The 19,572-nt window shown below is 60.3% G+C and overlaps 1 protein-coding gene across 6 annotated transcripts; it reads left to right on the top strand.

Annotated features, from left to right (window-relative positions):
• Nucleotides 1-531: 531 nt before the first annotated feature.
• On the top strand, nucleotides 532-18,953 carry PATZ1 (POZ/BTB and AT hook containing zinc finger 1). 6 transcript variants are annotated; one of them, XM_019977401.2, is made up of 5 exons: nucleotides 532-2,743; nucleotides 4,062-4,125; nucleotides 10,098-10,269; nucleotides 15,889-16,026; nucleotides 17,437-18,953. In XM_019977401.2, exons 1-5 carry the CDS (start codon nucleotides 1,473-1,475, stop codon nucleotides 17,850-17,852), a joined length of 2,061 nt encoding a protein of 686 aa, XP_019832960.2. In that variant the 5' UTR covers nucleotides 532-1,472; the 3' UTR covers nucleotides 17,853-18,953. The 6 variants fall into 6 exon arrangements, with proteins under 6 accessions (XP_019832960.2, XP_070625984.1, XP_019832958.2 ...); XM_019977399.2 differs by having other exon boundaries at nucleotides 533-2,743; nucleotides 17,434-18,953; XM_019977403.2 differs by having other exon boundaries at nucleotides 534-2,743; nucleotides 15,954-16,026; nucleotides 17,434-17,677.
• Nucleotides 18,954-19,572: the final 619 nt, after the last annotated feature.

Here is a 19,572-nt window from a genome sequence, read left to right as displayed (position 1 = left end):
TGCGCGGGGTCCAGAAGGAGCTCCGGCGGTTCGGCCTGCCCCCAGCGAGGACCCTGGCCCTCTCTGGGTTTGGGAGTGGGGGAGGCGGTCGCAAGCGACTTCTGGGGATTTCGCGCATCAAAGGGGGGTGCCGAAGCGTAGCCGACGCCCGCTGGACTTACGGGCGCACACGGCAGGCTGGGGGGCCCGGATCTGCACCCCCTTGGTCTCCCCCCTCCCCCGGCCCTGTCCGCTAGCCGCCACTCTTGGCGGGGAGGGAGGGGCAGTGGGAGCTGGTTTGCTGGCTAGGCGCTTCGTTTGCATTGGTCCGGGAGGGGTGAGACTGCAGCCCCCGGCCCCGTGGGCGGGGTGGGGAGGCGGGGGCCGGACGGGGGCTCAGTCTGCGCTAGCATTGGCGGAGCAGGGGACTGGGGAGGGGGGGGCAGGAAGCGGGGGGGAGCGGAGCTGCGAGGGGGGGGTGTATAAATAGGGAAGGGGGGACGTGCATCCTCGGCTGAGTGAGGGGGGGGGGGGGCGCTCGGCACAAAGAAAGTGGAAAGTTTGCAGCGCGGGGAGGTCCGGGCCAGGGATCCGGGTGCGCACGTGCAGGGCCGGGGGCACCGAGGGCCCCCCACGCCGAGCTCGCCGTTTCTTTTTTTTTTTCTGCAAGCGAGGGGGGGGGGTGTTGTTGGTATCGCCCCCTCCTTCTCCTCCCCCCAGGGGTGAAAGTGCAAGAGGAAGTGCAGCCGCTGCCATCTTTCCTCCGCTCCGAACACACGGAGCCCGGGGCCGCAACGCAGTCGCTCAGCCGCCGTCTTCGCTCAGCCCGGGAAAGGGCCCGCCCTGCCGCCGCCGCTGCCCGCCCGCTCCAGCCTTCGCTGCCGACTCCGCCCGCCAGGCTCCGGGATCCGGCCCGCGCTGCCGCCCTGGTGCGCGCCCCGGCGCCGCCGCCGCCTTAGCCTTTTGTTTCCTCCGCTCCGGCGCCCCCGCCCCGGCTCGCGCTTTGCAGGGGACGCAGCGCGCGCCCCCAGCGGGCCCGGGAAAAACCGCGGCGCGCGCGCGCGCGCGCCTGCGCGACAGACCCCCCCCTCCTCCTCCCCGCGCGCGCGCGCCCTCTTGGCTGCGCGCCGGCGCCGCCTGGCGGGCGGGAGGGGAGGTGGCAGGCGTGTTTGCGGGAGGGGCGCACCTCTTTGCTCGCGTACCCCCCCGGAGGTAGAAAGAGAAGGGGAGGCGGGCGGGCGGAGACGAGAGAAGAGTGCACGATCTGGCAGGGGTGGGGGCAGCTATGTGGGCGGTGGTGCGTCCTGCCGTCTAGACAGTCCGATCCGGGCAGGGGGCGTGTGCGCTCGGCGCACCTGCGAGATTACAGAGCCCCGGGCCGGCACGTGTGGGGAGTATAGACACGTTCGCTGCGCCCCGCTTCTCGCTGCCTAGGGGAAGGGAGTGGGGCGGGTAAGTGCGGCGGCCCGGCTTGTGGGGAGGGGGCGGCGGCCATGGAGCGAGTGAACGACGCTTCCTGCGGCCCGTCGGGCTGCTACACCTACCAGGTGAGCAGGCACAGCACGGAGATGCTGCACAACCTGAACCAGCAGCGCAAAAACGGCGGGCGCTTCTGCGACGTGCTCCTGCGGGTGGGCGACGAGAGCTTCCCAGCGCACCGCGCGGTGCTGGCCGCCTGCAGCGAGTACTTTGAGTCGGTGTTCAGCGCCCAGTTGGGCGACGGCGGAGCTGCGGACGGGGGCCCCGCTGACGTGGGGGGCGCGGCAGCGGCCCCGGGCGGCGGGGCTGGGGGCAGCCGGGAGCTGGAGATGCACACCATCAGCTCCAAGGTGTTTGGGGACATACTGGACTTCGCCTACACCTCCCGCATCGTGGTTCGCCTGGAGAGCTTTCCTGAGCTTATGACCGCCGCCAAGTTTCTGCTGATGAGGTCGGTCATTGAGATCTGCCAGGAAGTCATCAAACAGTCCAATGTGCAGATCCTGGTGCCCCCTGCCCGGGCCGACATCATGCTCTTTCGTCCCCCCGGGACCTCGGACTTGGGTTTCCCTTTGGACATGACCAACGGGGCAGCCTTAGCTGCCAACAGCAATGGCATCGCAGGCAGCATGCAGCCCGAGGAGGAGGCAGCGCGGGCAGCTGGTGCAGCCATTGCGAGCCAGGCCTCCCTGCCTGTGTTACCTGGGGTGGACCGCTTGCCCATGGTGGCCGGACCCCTGTCCCCCCAGCTGCTGACCTCACCTTTCCCCAATGTGGCATCCAGTGCTCCTCCCCTGACTGGCAAGCGAGGCAGGGGCCGCCCAAGGAAGGCCAACCTGCTGGACTCAATGTTCGGGTCCCCGGGGGGCCTAAGGGAGGCAGGCATCCTTCCGTGCGGCCTGTGTGGGAAGGTGTTCACTGATGCCAACCGGCTCCGGCAGCACGAGGCCCAGCATGGGGTCACCAGCCTCCAGCTGGGCTACATCGACCTTCCTCCTCCGAGGCTGGGTGAGAACGGGCTGCCCATCTCTGAGGACCCTGACGGCCCTCGAAAGAGGAGCCGGACCAGGAAGCAGGTGGCATGCGAGATCTGCGGCAAGATCTTCCGTGATGTGTACCATCTCAACCGGCACAAGCTTTCCCACTCGGGGGAGAAGCCCTACTCCTGCCCCGTGTGTGGGCTGCGGTTCAAGAGGAAAGATCGCATGTCCTACCACGTGCGCTCCCACGACGGGTCCGTGGGCAAGCCCTACATCTGCCAGAGCTGTGGGAAAGGCTTCTCCAGGTGAGGAACGGCGCACCCCCACCCCCCATGACTTGTCCTAGCCCCCCTCCTGGAACAGCCAGCTCCTCGCCAGCATCTGGGGATTCACTTGGCCTTGTGGGGCCACATCAGGTTTGGGCAGAGGGTTTTAACGATGCTGACTTTTGAGATGGTGTGGTCACGACCCGCTTTCTCTTGCCTCGGGGGACGTTCTCTGGCACTAGGCGGGCCCTGCTGCTCTTCCTCGGGGCCTTGTGGGAAGGGGCCGGCTGTGGCCACAGCCACCGGGCCTCACCATTCTTCTCCCTGGGCTCCCTTTGTGTTTCCGGCACCAGGCGAGGGGCCCCCTCTGGGGGCGGGAGGCCGGGCTCCTCCAGCGACTTTCCCCGCTTGAATGGCTGCCTGGCTGCCGGGGGAGGGACTGAAACAAGTGCCTCTGGGACGGCGTAGGACCCCACCCCCACCACTGGCGGTCCTGGGCCAGGAGACCCCGGAATCACGGGGCACGGAGTTGGGCACCCAGAGTCTTCTGAACAGCGAGATCTTTGATATGCTCTGACCTGGTGGTTCCAGAGCCTACCTGAACCCACAGATCCCCTTTATGTGCACTGGACGGAGGGGGAAGAAGGGCAGGATGTCTTTTTAGATCGACTTTTTTACTGAGACTGATAAGGAACTTGCAGACTTGTCTGCCAGCAGAGGGTTGTTTTTCCTCTTAAGAGGATATTCAGAATAAAAGGCTGGTTTTAGCTTGCCTGGGCTCTGAGGGCCTTGTGTGTCTGAACACCGCCATGCAGAGAACTCCCTCAGAGGGGCCCCAAGCAGGAACCAGTCATACCGGTCAGGCAGCCCCTGCCCACCTGCTCTGTCGGGCATCTGGTTTACCAGCCCAGCTGGGGACTTAGGGCTCCATTCCTTGGCCTCTGGGGACTGAATTCCATCCGGGTGGCATTCATTGGCTGCTGTGGCGGGAGAGGCTGGGGGAGGGGAACATGGAGTTTCTAAGGGGCTTTAGTCCGGACAATGAAGCACACACAGCCCCTCCCGGAAAGGCTGCAGCAAGGCAGCCTGGTCTCTTTCTAAAGCCCTGTCCTTGGGACCTAGAAATCACGGAGTGTCTGGGGGTGGGGGCGGGCAGACAAGGTCAGAGACAAATGCTCAGCTCATTCCCTTCCCCCTCTAGAGAAAACCGGGCCACAGAGGCCTGGGCCTCAGGAGCCAGGGCTGCGAGCTGACTTTCCTTTGTCGTGCAGGGGTAGAGGGGGAGGTCTGGCCAAGCTTGCAGCCCCTGTTCTCTGGAGGTCTTGTTCTAAAGTCTCTCTTGGTCTCTCTTTTCCAGGCCTGATCACTTGAACGGACATATCAAGCAGGTGCACACTTCTGAGCGGCCTCACAAGTGTCAGGTAGGGGCCAGGCCGGGGCAGAGAGGGAACACGAGCCCGCTGGCGTCTGAGCGGGCCTGCCGGCTGACCGCCGCTGTGCACACCTCCCTCTGCCCCCTCCCCCTGCCCCCCTCCCCCTCGTCTGCTCTCCTCCTTTGTTCTCCCCTGCCCCCTCCCCCCAACTGCTGATGTCCCCTCCCTTCTGGTTGCTGGGTCCTGGTTCCCACCCGTCTCTGTCTTCGCTCTGCTGCTTGGCTGTCCTCTCCTGGCGTCTGCCAGTTCCTTGGATGGTGGGCCGCAGGGCACACGTGTCGTCCTGGGGTACTGGCAGCCCACCGCGTCCGACTTTGGTTCCCGGCGGTTCGCAGGGGCCACCGTGGGCAGAAGTGGTTTCGGAAGGGCTCCTGGTGGCCCGGCCCGCACCGCTTCCTCTGTGTGCCTGGCAGCCTGACCCGGCTTGGCGCTCCATCTGGGTCCCCTCGGCTCAGGCACCTCGCGGTGGGGGTGGTGGCAAGGAGGCAGGGCGCTGGTGCTCTCACCTCTGCACCGGCACCTGCTTAACCTGTCCCGAGCCACGTGTGCGCGCAGCCAAGGGCTTCTGAGAACTGGAGAGCGAGGTGGCTTCCTGTCCTGGAGAGCTCTTTGTGTAGCAGTAGGTAGGGGAGACTGAGCCAGATTCTCACCCTTGGTGTGTCTGCCTGAATGGTATCTGGGTGCCCTGTGGTGCCCAGAAAACCAAGCTTCCTCTCCTGGCCATTGAGCAGTCCTGTGTGGGGGGAAAACACGACTCTCTCTTTTCCTTGGTCATCTTCCCTTTCCTGGGCCGAGTTCTCACCATCTCAGGCGAGAGACAGTTGTGGGGTGACCTGCTTCTCTTTATCCTGTTGGTGGCAAGGAGGGAGTGCTCCGGGGAGACCGACAGGGAGGGCTGGACGTGCTGCAGGAGGGACGGGGAGCCCCAGGGGGCCAGGCATGGCGGCGCTCCTGCAGGCCTGCCAGGATGCATGTGCGCTCGCTGCCTCCTCTCTCTCTGACTCTCCGCTACGGAGCACGTTCTGACGCCCAGGTAGTGTGCTGAGCAGCCCAGCAGAGCAGGAGGTGCCCAGCGGGCAGTGGGGGCGTGCCCGGTGGCCTGGGGGGGTAACCTGCACTCTCTGCCCTTTTTCCAGGTGTGGGTTGGGAGCAGCAGCGGCCTGCCGCCCCTGGAATCTCTTCCTAGCGACCTGCCATCATGGGACTTTGCCCAGCCTGCTTTGTGGAGGTCGTCCCATTCGGTTCCTGACACCGCCTTTTCCCTTTCTCTAAAAAAATCCTTCCCAGCCCTTGAAAACCTGGGCCCGGCACCCTCCAGCAACGCTCTCTTCTGCCCAGCCCCCCCAGGATATCTGAGGCAGGGCTGGACGGCCTCTGAGGGTGGCCGGGCCTTTACCCAATGGCCTGTAGGCTAGCCGGGCCTCCTGAGAAGGTCTTCTGTGGTGGGGGCAGCGGGCTGGACCTCCTGCTCCTGGGAGAGACCTGTCCACTGTGCCCAGCTCCTCCTGGGTACTCGGGCTCTTCCCCAGCTCAGGGACCCCCATGTGGGGGCTGCAGGGAGCTCCTTCCTGGGCCCGCCGTGGTCTCCGTGTTTCTTTCAGGGCTTTCGGGCCTTGCTTCCCCCCTTTAGCTGATGGTACCCTGGGTGTCTGCCCCTGCCTGGAGGCCAGTGCCTCCCCTCCCCTGATAGCACCTCCCTGAAGCCTGGGGTTTCTGGAAGGGGGCCTGGCCTCCTCTCCTCCTACCCTGGGAGTGAGTCCTCCTCCTGCTGGCCAGCCCGAGCTGCCTGCTTCCCTTCCACTCACACAGGTCCTGCTTTCCTTGCTGGCTCGTGAATTAGACGGTTGTGGTTTTGAGTGTCATTCATTAGCAGGTCTGCTCAGGAACTAGACTAACCAGTAGCTTTACCTTGGGTCATCCTGATACATGGCTTTGGGGGCTGATAAAGCAGTTGTAGACCCTCCCCCTTGGATCCCAGTGGTGTGTCCTTTAGCCCCCTTGGGCTCTGTGGGAATAATAGGAGTGATGATAAAAGTTTTCATTCTAACATTTGAGGCTTTGTGTGTTTTGTCTTTGGTCTGTGTCATAACGCTGACCTCACGGTCTCTTGGTGTACGTGCCTGCCCTGCCCTGCCCTCCGACACACACACGCTCACAGGGCCGTGGTCCCGCCTCCAGCCCCACAGCCAGAACCCCCCTGACGGTGACCTGGCAGGTGAAGATGTGCTGCCCCTTAGGCTTAGGCTGGCCAGCCAGGTGTGCCGGGGCTGGGTTAAACAGGGCAGGGGAGTCTGTTTTGCATGGTGTGTGTGCTGAAAGCATCGGAGGTGAAGAGACGGCTCGCTGGGAGTTGGTTCCTGGGGCCCCTGGCAGGGCTGGGCACGGCCATACCTCTCGGCCTTCCTGGTGCCAGAGAGGCAGCGGTTACGGGGACTGATACCTCAGCCTGAGGGCAAAGGTCCTCCGAATGCAGGGGCATTGGAGGCTCAGCCTGGCGGTGACACACCAGTTTCCCTGGGGTTTCATGATGCCCCAGCACTGCTCATCTGCACGTGCTGTGGGCTGGACCTTCCCCCCACAGGGAGTTCAGCCTGACACCGAGAGGCTGGAACAGCTCAGACCTCTCCTGCTGCTCCCCGTGGCCCCACTTCTCAGGGGCTGGTCGGGGGTGGGGTTTGGGCTGGAGGGATAACTCATTAGGAACTGAGGTGGGAATAAAGGAACTGACATCCTCCAGAAGGGGGCCTGCTGGGCCCCCACACGTTGCCCTTAAGACTTCTACCCCGAGGCTGCCAGACTCGAAGGCCACCGGCATAGGGTGTGCCCCGGTGTCCCTGCTACCACTTGGGCCCCATTCCCAAACTGCTCAACCCTTGGGAGTCTGGGACTTTTGGAAGTCTGGGATGGGGAGAAACTGGTAGGGCGGGGAGGGAGCCTGGCTGGGGCTGTGGGTTGAGTGGTGACGACCAGAGGGGACTCAGGCTGGGGGGCCCTGGCCGGTGTACCGCTGGCAACAGCAGGCTGCCTGCACGCGGGGCTGGGGCCAGGCGGCCGTCCCAGCACCACCGGGCCGGGGTCCTGATCCTGGCATGGTGCCCTGCCTTCTGCCCCTAGGACAGGGGCTGCCTCTGTCTTGAGTGGCCCCAGCCTGGAAGTTCTGGGCACCCCGTCTTTGAGATCCATCTCTCTCAGCCTTTCTGCTTCTTTTCCTGAGTCAAGTAGCCAGGCCCTTTATGCTCGCTGTTGTGTGAACTTCTGGCAGGCCTGGACTTGGGCACTTTCTCAGTTCCTCCAGAAAACCTCTGGTTCTCCGGCCAGAGGGTCAGTGCTGGCATAGAGAAGCCAACCACCATTCCAGCGTGGCTTTGTAACACAGGAAACGTTTTCACATTTTCTTTTTCCAAGTAGCAGATTTACACTCCTAATGATGCTTACTCAGGCTCAAGTTAGCTCTCATCCCTTGAGAGATAATCAGTGGAGGACGGGGTGGGGAACCTCAGCCTGGTCTGCGATTTCAGTTTTGCTTAGCGAATCCCCTAGACGGATAATCCACTTGCGGATAATTGAGGTTTGGTTGTCCATTATCTTTTGTTAGCAAAGCGTGACAGGTAGTGTTTATAAGGACACGTCCCAAAAGAAAGTTGGCAACGAGGCTTCTCCCTCACCTCCCTCTGGCGGCACCCTCTTCCAGAGAGCACGGAAGGTGGAATCCTCAGTGTGCGTTTTCAGCTGCGTTTTCTTACACCTGGTCCGTGGTTGCTTCCTTTCTTGAGTTGTGTTGCGTGGTGTAGATTACACTGCGCCTCGTCACGGGATGGGTGGTCCGCGGTCACTTGTCTAGCAGAGCCAGCTCTCATCCCTTCTCCCTGAGGTGTCCACAGCGCCCCTTATCCTGGTTTACAGTCTGGTGGGCTGGGTGAGGGAAGAATTCTGTTTCCCCCTACTGAGGCCATGAGACCAGACACCCATGATGCTTTCTGAGTCATGTGAGTGCCCAAGTTTCCCTGCACAAATCCTGTCACCTCTGTCAGGACAGCCTGGCCCCCAAGGGCACTGATAAAAACTACCAACACCTTTCACCAGAAGACACCTCTGCTGAGGCTGGAGGTGGTCAGAGCATGGGCTCGGGCCGGCTCTCAGTCCAGCTGCCCCAGGTCCTCGCGGGACCTCTGCCTGCCTGCCTGTGGGTCGCGGAGGGTGGGAACACCCCAGGCTGACCACGGAGGGGAGGGCCCTGGCCCAGCAGTAGCTGAGCCCTCTGCTTTGTGCAGGTCGCTCTCAGAACTTAGCCCCTCATTTGTCAAATGAATCAACTCAACATGTGAAGTAGGTGAAAGCAGTACAGTTGACCCTGGAACAACGTGAAGGTGAGAGCGCTGACTCGGGCTCAGATACACACGCACAACTTAGCAGTCGGCCTCCTGTCCCTGTGATTCCTCCTTGTCCAGGCTCCTCTTCCTTGGGTTCGGCTGATTATAGGCGCTGTACCACCTATCACAGTATTTACTAGTGAAAAAACCTGCATGTAAACGGACCCTTGCAGTTCAAACCCTTGAAAACTGTTCAAGGGTAAGCTGTATTTTATTAGCGTAACTTGTTCTATTCACATCTGTGACATTTGTTCAAGACATAACGGCCAAGAAGAACAGAGGCGGTCCTGACACACACATCTGGGGCCGGGGTGGCCACCTCAGCGTCTTCTATCTCCACAGCATCTCACACGTTTGTTTCTCGCTTTGATTGTATAGTGAAGCAACAGATAAACGCTGTACGTGGAGACAGTGTTCAGACGCTTACCTTAAGGCCTCGGGGGTCTCAGGATCTGTTTCTGTTCAACGGAGACTGTGGGAGCACCTCCATTCTAGCCAGTTGATGGGGGTGGCCCGTCTTCAGTGAGTTAATGTTCTGTCTGTGATGACCTTAAAGGTGAATGTTGCTTTCTCTTATGGTTCTAAAACAGTAAACACACACATAGGGAGAAAAGAAATGAAGTCAACCTTGACTCAAAGCTGAGACATATGCATGGAACCAAAATAGTTTGAAGGTCATCAGATTGAACCCTCAGGGCTTTCCCGACATTCCGTGACCTCTAGGGCTCTGTGCAGGCCCCGGCTTGGGCGGAACGCTGCGGGTAGATCCGGGACTGAGACTGAGTCGAGGGACCTGGGGAGCTGAGTGCAGCTCCCAGCTGGCGGGGTCAGGGCACAGCCAGGCTCGAGGGCCACCGTGAGGTACTGCCCGTCACTAGTACCTATGAAGGCGGAGCCTGGGCCTGCCCGGCACAAGGGGCACTTGGCCGGCGCAGGCGGTGCTGTCCCGGTTGGCACCAGTCCTGGGAATTCTCCAGATGCCCCCCAGGAGCCTCTCAGTCTCTGCTAATTTTCACATTCGCGCAGTTGATGCTGTCCTTTCATGGGCTGCTTTTTCAATGCAAATGCACGCGAATGTTATGAAGAGTAATTTCTGTTCTACCCTGCCTTTCCTTCCCATTTCCCCGTGGCCGCAACTGTCACTTTTGAATAAATAGTGAGTAAATGGAATTCTTCGTGTGAGGCAACCAGGGGAAACCCAGGGTGGAGAAGGTGAAGACTGCTCTATTTACATGCCAGCAGCTCTTCTGTAAATTCACTTACAGCCAGGGCAACTAAAGTCAGTTCTTAAATGTTCAAGAATGAAAAGTGCCTAGCTCTTCGTTTTGCAGAACTCAGCCTGCCATGAACCGGGCGTGTCGGGGGCCAGTGGGAACCAGTGATCCCAGCTCAGGGGTCCTGCGGGGAAGACTGTGGGGAGCAGGAGCGGCTTGCTCGGCATCTGGGCAGGAAGCCTGGGCCACCTGCCGAATTCTCTTTGTACAGGGAGTTCCTGTGTTGGTTGGAAATGCTTTGTGGCACGGTGTGCTCAACGGGGAGTCAGGTGTGGGGCCAGCTTTTACCTCACCCCGTTCTCCTTTCTGCCCTCAGACCTGCAACGCTTCTTTCGCCACCCGAGACCGCCTGCGCTCCCACCTGGCCTGCCACGAAGACAAGGTGCCCTGCCAGGTATGCGGGAAGTACTTGCGGGCGGCGTACATGGCAGACCACCTGAAGAAGCACAGCGAGGGGCCCAGCAACTTCTGCAGTATCTGTAACCGAGGTAATCGCCCTGCTGTTTCCTCACGTCGGGGGGCGGGCCTGCGCCCCGCCTCAGGCCCCACTCTGCACAGCCACCCTTCCCGCCCACCCCACTGAGCGGTGAACACCTCACCCTCAGCTAGCTGTGTGTTGCCCTTTCCTTTCCCGTCAACTTGGGGAGCTTGGAGTGGGAGCTCCCAGGAGGTCAGCAGGCGGGGACAGGAGAGAGGTGTTTCCCAGGCTTGAGGCCCATGACGCACCTGCTGCCCCGGGGGCAGGATGGATGCGCTGAACCACTGAGGTCGGTGGCAGTTGTGAGACCCCCGAGAGGTAGGAGAGAGAGAGACTGACCCGAGAGCCGTGCCGGCTGAGTCACAGGCATACGGGTGAAAGTCAGCAGCCAGGTAAAGAGCTCAAGTCCGTAGGTAAACAAGGGCCGGAACTTTCTAGCATAAAAATCCAGACCCGGGCAGACTGTGGCCTTGACGAGGGCAGAACATGGCAGGTGCTCGGAGCAGGGCAGCGTGCTCGCGGCCAAGGTCGGCCTGGCTGGCGTCTGACTGTCGTGTTGGGTGAAGTCGCCTCTGCCGGGCCTGCCGGCTGCCGGAAGGGCTGAGGCTCGTGTTGTCTGAGGAGGAGGCTGTGCCGTGTCTGCTGACGGAGTCGGCGCGGCTGTCCGGCGTGCGTGAGGCAGCTTCTGCATGGTGCGCTTGGCTTGGCTGGGAGCGGGGGACAGGGCTGCGAGTCCTGTTTCCTGGGACGCGCTGGTTCCAGTGCTCCTGGAAGTCCTATGTGTGGCTTCACGGGCTGACCACTGAGCCAGGAGGCGGGGGACCCTGGGTTTCGCCGGCCCCTCCCACCTCACCTTCCTGTACGACCTTGAACTCTCCCTTCCCCTGTGTCTAAGGCTCAGTCTCTTCATCTCTACAAGGGGTTGAGAACACCCCTTTGCCCACATCACAGGGCTGTTGTGAGGATCCCGGGAGACGGGGCGGGTGACCGTTCTCTGGGCCCTGCAAGCCACAGCACACTCGGGAGGCCCTCCTTTGTCGCCGTGTCGGGAGACACAAAGCTCTCCGACACTCTGGTCTGGACCAGGCACAGCACCCCTGCGGTCCTTGGCCGGGGTCTCTGAATCCTGTGGAGGGTGCCTGCAGAGTAGCCAGGTGTTCCTGCTGCCCTGGGCTGGGTCCACCCCCCACCAGGACTGCGCACTTGGGGTTTGCCTTGAAGGTTGCCGGATGCCGATGTGTGTACCACCAGGAAGTGCTGTGGAAGCGGGCAGGTTGGGAGGTGGTCAGAAAAGCTGCGGAGGCATCCGTCCTATTTTCTGCATGTCCGTAGAGGGCAGCGGGGCTGCCCGGCTCCGGGAGGAGACGGTTCCTTGTCTGGCTTCCTCTTCACGCCCCTGATGGCTCAGGCCCGCTGCACTGTGCTGCCAGCAGGCACTCTGTCAGGGTTTCAGAGTTGACGTTCTCAGCCTCAGAGTCGGCATCGGAGACCAGAGGTGGGAAACCGGTGCACGCGGAGGAGGATGCCAGTGAGGAGACTGAAATGAAGCCTGGATTACAGAGGCAGGGAGATGGGGTGGGGGCCCAGGGCCACAGCCCCTGGGGACCCTGCTCAGGAGGAAAGAAGAGCTGAGAGCAGCGGGGAGCAGGAGGGAATGCTAACCCAGTCAGGAGACAGCTGGTGTGGCAGAGCCAGCAACTGCTGAAAGTCAGGCTGTGTTTGCCCTGCGCTGGTGAAGAGAACTGGGCGGCGGCCACAGGCCACGTGGCTCCGGTGGGTGGGGGTGCTGGTAGAGTAGAACCAGAGCCCTCCTTCCCTCAGAAAAGCCCCTGGATCTGGACTGTAAGCAAAGCAGCTTCGGGTCCCAGCGTCAGAGCAGAAGTCCTATTCCTCTAAGAAGAGAGAAGTCCAAACCACCCTGGGTCCTCAGAAGGAAGACAGTCTTGGTCTTCGTCAGAAGAGAAGAAGCAGGGTTCTACCTTAGACTCATTCCTTGGGCAGAAATTCCTTTCCCCCCACAAAGAGGAAGAGGAAGGTAGTTTTTCCAGGAAGAGGACGGGCCACTGGGACATGGAGACCCTGGAATCAGATCACAGGGAGCTCTGGGCTGACCTGTCAAAGCTGTGACGCAGGTGCTGCCGCAGGAATTAGGTGGATATCCTTCTGTCTGCGATGGACCAAGCGGAGGGTCAGCCCGCCGATCAACAGGTGAGGCTGGATCAGGTCGGTTTCCAGGTGTCTTCTGATAGCCTGCAGTCCCAGCAGTCCTTGAGCAGTCAGCTCAACTACTCACCCATCTGCCTGTTTGCAGCCACACAGAAGACTCTTGCCCATGAAGAATGGGAGAGAGCAGATCCCACGCTGGAGACAGATGATCTCGTCTTTGAGCTGGAGACACATCGGGACATGGGCCGTCCCATCTTAGAGGAGATGAGTCCCAGCAGGGGAATCGGATGGCTGCAGAAGCCGGCTCCCTCACGTTCGAGTTGAGGAAGTCAGCCAAGTTGAATGGTGGGGACGACCTGGTGTAATAATTGCCATGCTCTCCCTTCTTCTGAAGTTTCTGTGGTAGGCCGTGTACACGTGCGTGTATCCTGGGACGAGGGGGAGCACATTGGGAGTCTCCCTTTGACCGTGACCGAGACAACATTTGCACCCACGTGTCACTGCTCCACGGGTAGGGAACGCCGTCACTCCAGCCAGAGGCGAGCACACACATTGTCACCAACAACAGGTGTGCCATCTCCTGGGCCGTGCGGACACAGACCTGCTCAGAGCCCTCTCCAGCACAGCTCAGCTGGGCGCGGCCCCACCAAGGTGTGGACCAAGAGAAAGCAGCCTCTGACCCCCGCACGGATGTGGAAGCTGTGAGCAGAGGGTTTGCCTCCAGAGTGGGAAGTGCACACACCAGCCAAGGACATGCCGCAGAGGCCCAGTGGCTTCGTGGCAGTAAACTCTCTGCCCCTGGAGCGTGGGAAGGTAGCCCGTCGGCGATGGGGGTGTCACGGGTGTGCTCGAGCCCCATCACCCCAAACCTTGTATCATGCGGCCTCTTTGGTTCTTGGTTAGTCAGTGATGGACAAGCAGGTGAGTTTAGAATTCCGGCCAAATGTGTCTGGCTTCAAAGATGTGTTTGTGGAAAACTCAGCTTTCAACCCAGAACTTGGCTGCTGAGCTGTCGTGTGTTTAAATTCTGGGCTCTAGGTGGCAGCTGTGGATGCTGCCTACCACCCACCACGTGGCTTTGCTATAGATAGTAAGCAGTCAGCAGCTGGGGCAGAGTCAAGGGGACCCAGCCACGTGGTCCCCAGACTGTTTTCCAGGAAAATGCAGTGAGCTTTCATTGAGCATCTGCTGTGTCCCCAGCACAGCTCTTCCCACAAGGAGTAGATATAATAGCTCCTGGGGCTCCTTCCCACCTCTTCTGTCCCTCTTGGCTGCCGTGGCCCTGTCCTGGTGTGCCAGGAGAGTGGTTCGCTCCACTTCAGAGGCCCCACAGGGATGAAGAGACACAGACTGCCTGCTGAAGCGGTGTCATCATATCAGCAGAAGTATGATATTTCTGCTGCCTGCCAGGGCACAGGGCTGAGGTCCTCCATCCTGTGGGCCTTCGCTGCTCCTTCTGACCACAACCTCCCTCGAGGGAGTATTCCTGTGGGACCCTCAGAAGCCAGTCTGTTCCCATGCTTGGCCGCAGGCAGACCACCCAGTCACAGCGCAGGACAGCATGCTCTACTAGGCAGGGCGGGACAGTAGCATCCTGTCCCGGAGGATTTTCATCAGGAGAGGAAGCCCAGTTCACCGTGTCCCCCATTTCCCTCCAGAACCACAATTGCTACCATCGGGAGCACGTTTGTTAAATGAGATTCTACAAAAACCTGCCTGCCAGTGCAGGAGACCTGGGTTTGATCCTTGGGTTGGGAAAATCCTCTGGGGGAGGGCATGGCAAGTATTCCAGTATTCTCGCCTGGAGAATCCCATGGACAGAAGAGGCTGGTGGGCTACCAGTCCATGGGGGTCACAGAGTCAGACACAACTGAAGCAACTTAGCATGCATATGTGGCAGAAAAGTGCAGGAATTTAAGTGGTGGTAACTGAGCCTGTTGCACAAAGCCCGGGGATGTTTCTGGGTCCAGGACCAAGATGCAGGGACCATTAGACAGTCTGCCTAGTGGTGGTCCCCGGACTGGGTCCAGGCTCTGCCATTTAGCAGCTGTACCTGTGGCTGTGAAGCACAGCATGATACACACAGTATGCAGGGCCTGGCATGCCTCTGTCACTGGCTGAAGGTGACCTTTACTGAACAATAGTTCCGGCAGCATTTGAAAGCCAGGCCAATCCAAGCATTTTTAAAACTAGTCTCAGGGACTTCCCTGGGGCTAGAACTTCATGCTCCCAATGCAGGGGGGCGGGCCCTGGGCTCGATTCCTGGTTGGGGAACTAGATCCCACATGCTGCAACTAAAGATCTCGCAAGCCACAATGAAGACAGAATAAATAAACATTAAAAAAAAACCCAAGTCTTGTGCACACGTTCACTGTACTCTCCAGCCACTGGCCCATTGGTTGTGGGCCCACTGCTACCCTGTGGCTACAATTTAACGAGAAAATGGAAGTACCCAAGGATATGTCAGCTGCCTCTGGACTGAAGGGATACCATCAAGGCACTAGCACTGCACGTGGGTCTTTTGCAAAGTTTTGGTTCCTGCTGAAGGCACTTCTGGATCCTTGGCTGTAGGGGGACTTGATGTCACAGCTCCTTCCCGTGACACCCCAAGTGGAGTTCCTTTGGTCCAGCCAGTTCCATCTCCCAGGACTCATTGCTGCTGCGGAAGCGTCTCAAGGCCCAAAGTGACCTCGGAGCATCTGAGTGGGGCAGCTCCCAGATGGCGGGGTCGCCTCTCCCCAGTAAAGACAAGGACTGTCCCTCTTCCTTCTTCCTTAAGTGAACCTGATGGATCCTCCAAAACCTAACCAAGAAGACCACTGTGAATGAGAGATGACTGCAACCCTCCTTTTAAGACAACTTCCCATTTTCATTGTTCCTCAGAAGGTCTAAACAGTCACTAAACCCAGTCACTCTGCAGGTGAGAAATGAGCAGAATAGAGCTGGTCCTGACCATCAGGAGAAGGGGGACTCCGGAGGCGCTTCTTTGGGACTTCATTTTGCCTGCGTCCAGTCTCTTGTGCAGATGGTTTGCCTTCGTGTTAGGCAGCTGGAGTCCCGCGGCTGCCCTGGAGTCCCTTGTGTTTTCCTGACTGTGTTTCTAGTCAGGTCCCCGCAGCTGGTGTGGGGCTGTGAACCATCCGCTCTGACCACTGGCCCCCTTGAGGCACTGAGCGGTCTGGAGGCAGCGGGCCTCTGGCCCCGGCAGGAGTGGGATCTCAGACCCTCCCTCCAGGCGGACTCCACCGCAGCCTTGCGGGGCAGGCTCTGCAGAGACGCCGACTCAGGACGGTGCCGCCGCCCTCCTGAGCCTGGCGGTGGCTCCCGTGGCTGCGGCGCTCTTGAGCCAAGGAGGGCCCCTGTTAGAAGTGCTAGCCCGCGCGGCCAGAGGAGAGGCGAGGGGGAAGCAGAGAGAGGTGTCTGTGTGCCGGCCGCGGATCTCATCTCCTTTTGTCTTGTTTAGGTTTCTCCTCTGCCTCCTACTTAAAGGTCCATGTTAAAACCCACCACGGTGTTCCCCTTCCCCAGGTCTCCAGGCACCAGGAGCCCATCCCGAATGGGGGAGCAGCGTTCCACTGCGCCAGGACCTATGGCAACAAAGGCAAGCGACCCCTTGCTCTGCACTTTGCTTCTCTGCGCAGACTGTGTTGTGGGGGCGCTGGGCCGGGCGTGGGGAGGCGGGAAGGCGGCCGACTTGCTGGCCGCCTCGAGGAGGAGGCTCGAGATCCGAGTGGCAGTGGCCTCCAGGACAGAAGTCACAGTGGGGGTCTCACTGCAGGGCACTGCCGAGATCCAGCCCCCGCCTCCTCTTCCCCAGCCCTCCCCCCTCGCTCCTGGCCAGTCCCCACACCTAGAGCCCTGAGGGACGCCCCCGGCCCAGGCAGGAAGAGGAGCCCTGCATGATGAGCCTCTGGGCCTGTCCGTTGCCTGTGGCCCTTCCAGGAGGGCGTGGTGCTGCGGCTGAACGCTTCCTTCTCCTTTGAGCCTGTGGGCAGGGGGAGCCAAGGGCTGGCTTCCCCCTCGGCAGGGGCCTTTGGCTGCTGTGGGCAGCCCTTTCCGGAGAGCCTCTGGCCGCGTTTGTGAGATGCATGGCGCTGACTCCGACTCGGTTTGCGTAGAGCTCCCTAGGCCCCACCTCCACTGGTTGATTCCGGTTGTTCCGCGGTATTTCAAGTTGTGGTTGCCTTGTGGGTGATGCCCAGGCTTGGCAGAGGGCAGAGCTGGCATGCTCCACACTCCCATCACAGACCTCCCTTCCCGGCATGGCGCTCTGAACCCAGACAGGAAGCTGCTTTTGGTGGAGGATGCCCGTGTGGGCCGGGCAGGGCAGATGAGCAAGGGCTGTCCTAAGGCCGGCTTGTCCCGGGCCCTGCGTATGGACAGCAGCCGATGGAGTTGTTCAGTTCCTTCTAAGCTGTTGTGCTTTGACCAGTTGGCCCGGAAGGCTTCTGGCAGGCGGAGGCGCGGAGGGCAGGGCGTGTGTTCGCAGCGTCGGGAGAAGGACCGGCTCAGCCTCAGCGGTCGATGGGGTCTGCCTGGGTCGAGGAGCCCACGGCTCTGGTTCTGCCTTGCTAGGGCGCAGCCAGTTTGGTGCCGAGGTGAGGTCACCGACATACCTGTTCAGCATCATTACCACAGCTGTTTTACCCGCAGAGGCACCTGAGAGGGCGCCTAGGAGTTGGGCTCTTGAGTTCTCCGGGTGGAGACAGTGGAGGCCCCCTCTCCATATTCCTTGAAGCAGGCTAAGATGGCGGTGAGCGGTTCAAGTGCGCCTGCGTGGAGAGTCCGCGGCGACGGAGGTCAGCGGCCCCAGGCCCTGCTGCCTCACCCCCCCGTAGGCACGCCGGGCTCCCCGACTGACCCGCTGCACTTCCGTGGGTTCTGCTGGGCGGTGGCTGGTCATCAGCTGCCCTCCACGAGTCTGTGAGCTGGCCCCTGGTGACCCCCTCCAAGGGGGCGTCCCCAGAGCCCGGCCTCACCCGCCCCTCTGTGTTCTGTTTCCTCCTAGAAGGCCAGAAATGCTCGCATCAGGATCCGATTGAGAGCTCCGACTCCTACGGTGACCTCTCGGACGCCAGCGACCTGAAGACGCCCGAGAAACAGAGTACCAACGGCTCCTTCTCCTGCGACATGGCGGTCCCCAAAAACAAAATGGAGTCTGACGGCGAGAAGAAGTACCCCTGCCCCGAGTGCGGGAGCTTCTTCCGCTCCAAGTCCTACTTGAACAAACACATCCAGAAGGTGCACGTCCGCGCCCTCGGGGGCCCCCTGGGGGACTTGGGCCCCGCCCTCGGCTCGCCTTTCTCTCCCCAGCAGAACATGTCTCTCCTCGAGTCCTTCGGGTTTCAGATCGTTCAGTCCGCATTCGCCTCGTCTCTGGTCGACCCCGAGGTCGACCAGCAGCCCCTGGGGCCCGAGGGCAAGTGAGGCAGCCAGACAGACGCTGCGTCCCTGCGGAGACAGCCGCTGGGGACGGCTGGGAAATGCTGTGAATGCGGAGGGAAGTTGTGTCTTTGGGTTCTGTAGCTGAGAAGATTTTTATTCGTTTTTAACTACCCCCGCTCCAGCCCTGTCGCCCCCACCCCCCACCCATCCCCCAATGGTCTTTAGAAATAGATTCTCATCTGATACTCGGCAGAAATAACCTGCAAGACCCGGTATGGGATGAGGGCAAAAAACACTACACGCGGGCTTCCCGGGGGAGGCCAGGGCCGGTTTCTCCAACGGGCAGCCCCCGGTGCTCGTCATTCTCAGTGGCCCCAGTCCCACCCCCACACCTGACAGCGTCCTGGGACCTCGGAGAGTCCAGTCCCCTGCCCTCCTTCTCCGACCCCTCATCCCCCCTTCTCATATCCCTCCACAGAAGCCACAGTAGGGTCTCTACCCACTTACACAAAGCTGATGCCCAACTGTTTTTAAGGAAGCTGGAAGCCCGCAGCAGCGTCCCGTGGACCGTGGGGGCAGTGCCCTCTGAGAGCCCCTCTGAGCTTGACATTTGACCTGGAGGGCTCCCACCCTTTCTCTGAGCCCTACCTGAAGGCTAGCATTCTGCCACTAGGACAGGCTTAGCATTGAGGACACTCCAACCCCAAATTCCAGTTCTTCTGTGATTTTTTAACCATTCAACTTGCTGTTGGGTTTTAATTCTCTAATTATTATTATTATTATTATTATTTTTTAGGACCAGTCGTAGTGAATTGCTACTGAAAGCTATCCCAGGTGATACAGAGCTCTTTGTAAACCGCAGTCACACTTTAGGGTTAGGATTAAAACTTTGTTTAGATGTACCATAATTAACTTGGCTAGTTGATTGTTTGAAGTCTATGGAAGAAATAGTTTTATGCAAAATTTTAAAAATGCCAGTCTGGTCAGGGCGGGCGGGGCTCTCTGTGCTGTTGGAGGGAGGCAGAACGAGCGAGGGTGGACATCATGCACCGTGGTTGTATCGCACGGGAGCAAGCCCGGGTCAACCCTGTGACGTGAACTGACCTGATCAGACTGTATTAAAAACATTAGTACATTACATTACTCTGCCTGCTGTCCTGACTCTGTTTTTTTCAGCTATGAGGGTCTCTGGGACTGGGGGATGGGCATCTGAGCCCCTGCACCCGTGTGCGGTCCCGGGAGGCCTCTCTTCCACTGGGACCGACAGGTGGGTGCTTCCCTGCAGACTGGGCTGCCAGCGTCCACCCACCCTCTCCCCTTTGTCTTCACTGCTCTCTGCCCCAGACCCTGAGGTCACAGTGGTGCCCAGGATACACTTATGGAGCTTGAAGGGAGAGAGACGGGTAACCAGTAAGCAGACTTAACCACAGAGTCCAGATAAACATCCAAGGTAGGAGAAGTGACAGCAGGGGAGCAGGTACGCGCCCCAGGCCCGTGAGAGGTGGATGCCACGTGCTGGGGAGCAGCTGAGCCCAAGCGCCACAATCGCTCATCCTGAGCCGTAAGCTGCAATCACCAAGGCCACACCCTAGCTCCCGGGCTCCACAAGAGGATCCGCTGTGATGAGAAGCCTGTGCGCTGCAACTAGAGGGCAGCCCCCGCTCCCCACAGCTAGAGAAAGCCTGTGCAGCAGTGAAGGCCCAGCGCGGCCAAAAGTAAATAACAACGTGTTAAAAAGGCAGCGCACAAAGGGACAGGAAGA

This window comes from Bos indicus, chromosome 17 (assembly GCF_029378745.1).
Source record: "Bos indicus isolate NIAB-ARS_2022 breed Sahiwal x Tharparkar chromosome 17, NIAB-ARS_B.indTharparkar_mat_pri_1.0, whole genome shotgun sequence".
Classification (NCBI taxonomy): domain Eukaryota; kingdom Metazoa; phylum Chordata; class Mammalia; order Artiodactyla; family Bovidae; genus Bos; species Bos indicus.
Note: the sequence above shows the minus strand (reverse complement) of the source record. Positions and strands in the feature narration are given on the sequence as shown.

Coding starts and splice junctions, on each gene's coding strand:
- PATZ1 (XM_019977399.2), top strand. CDS start 1,473: ATGGAGCGAGTGAACGACGCTTCCTGCGGCCCGTCGGGCTGCTACACC. Junction 4,126..10,097: donor AGCGGCCTCACAAGTGTCAG/GTAGGGGCCAGG, acceptor TTCTGCCCTCAG/ACCTGCAACGCTTCTTTCGC. Junction 16,027..17,433: donor CAGGACCTATGGCAACAAAG/GCAAGCGACCCC, acceptor GTTTCCTCCTAG/AAGGCCAGAAATGCTCGCAT.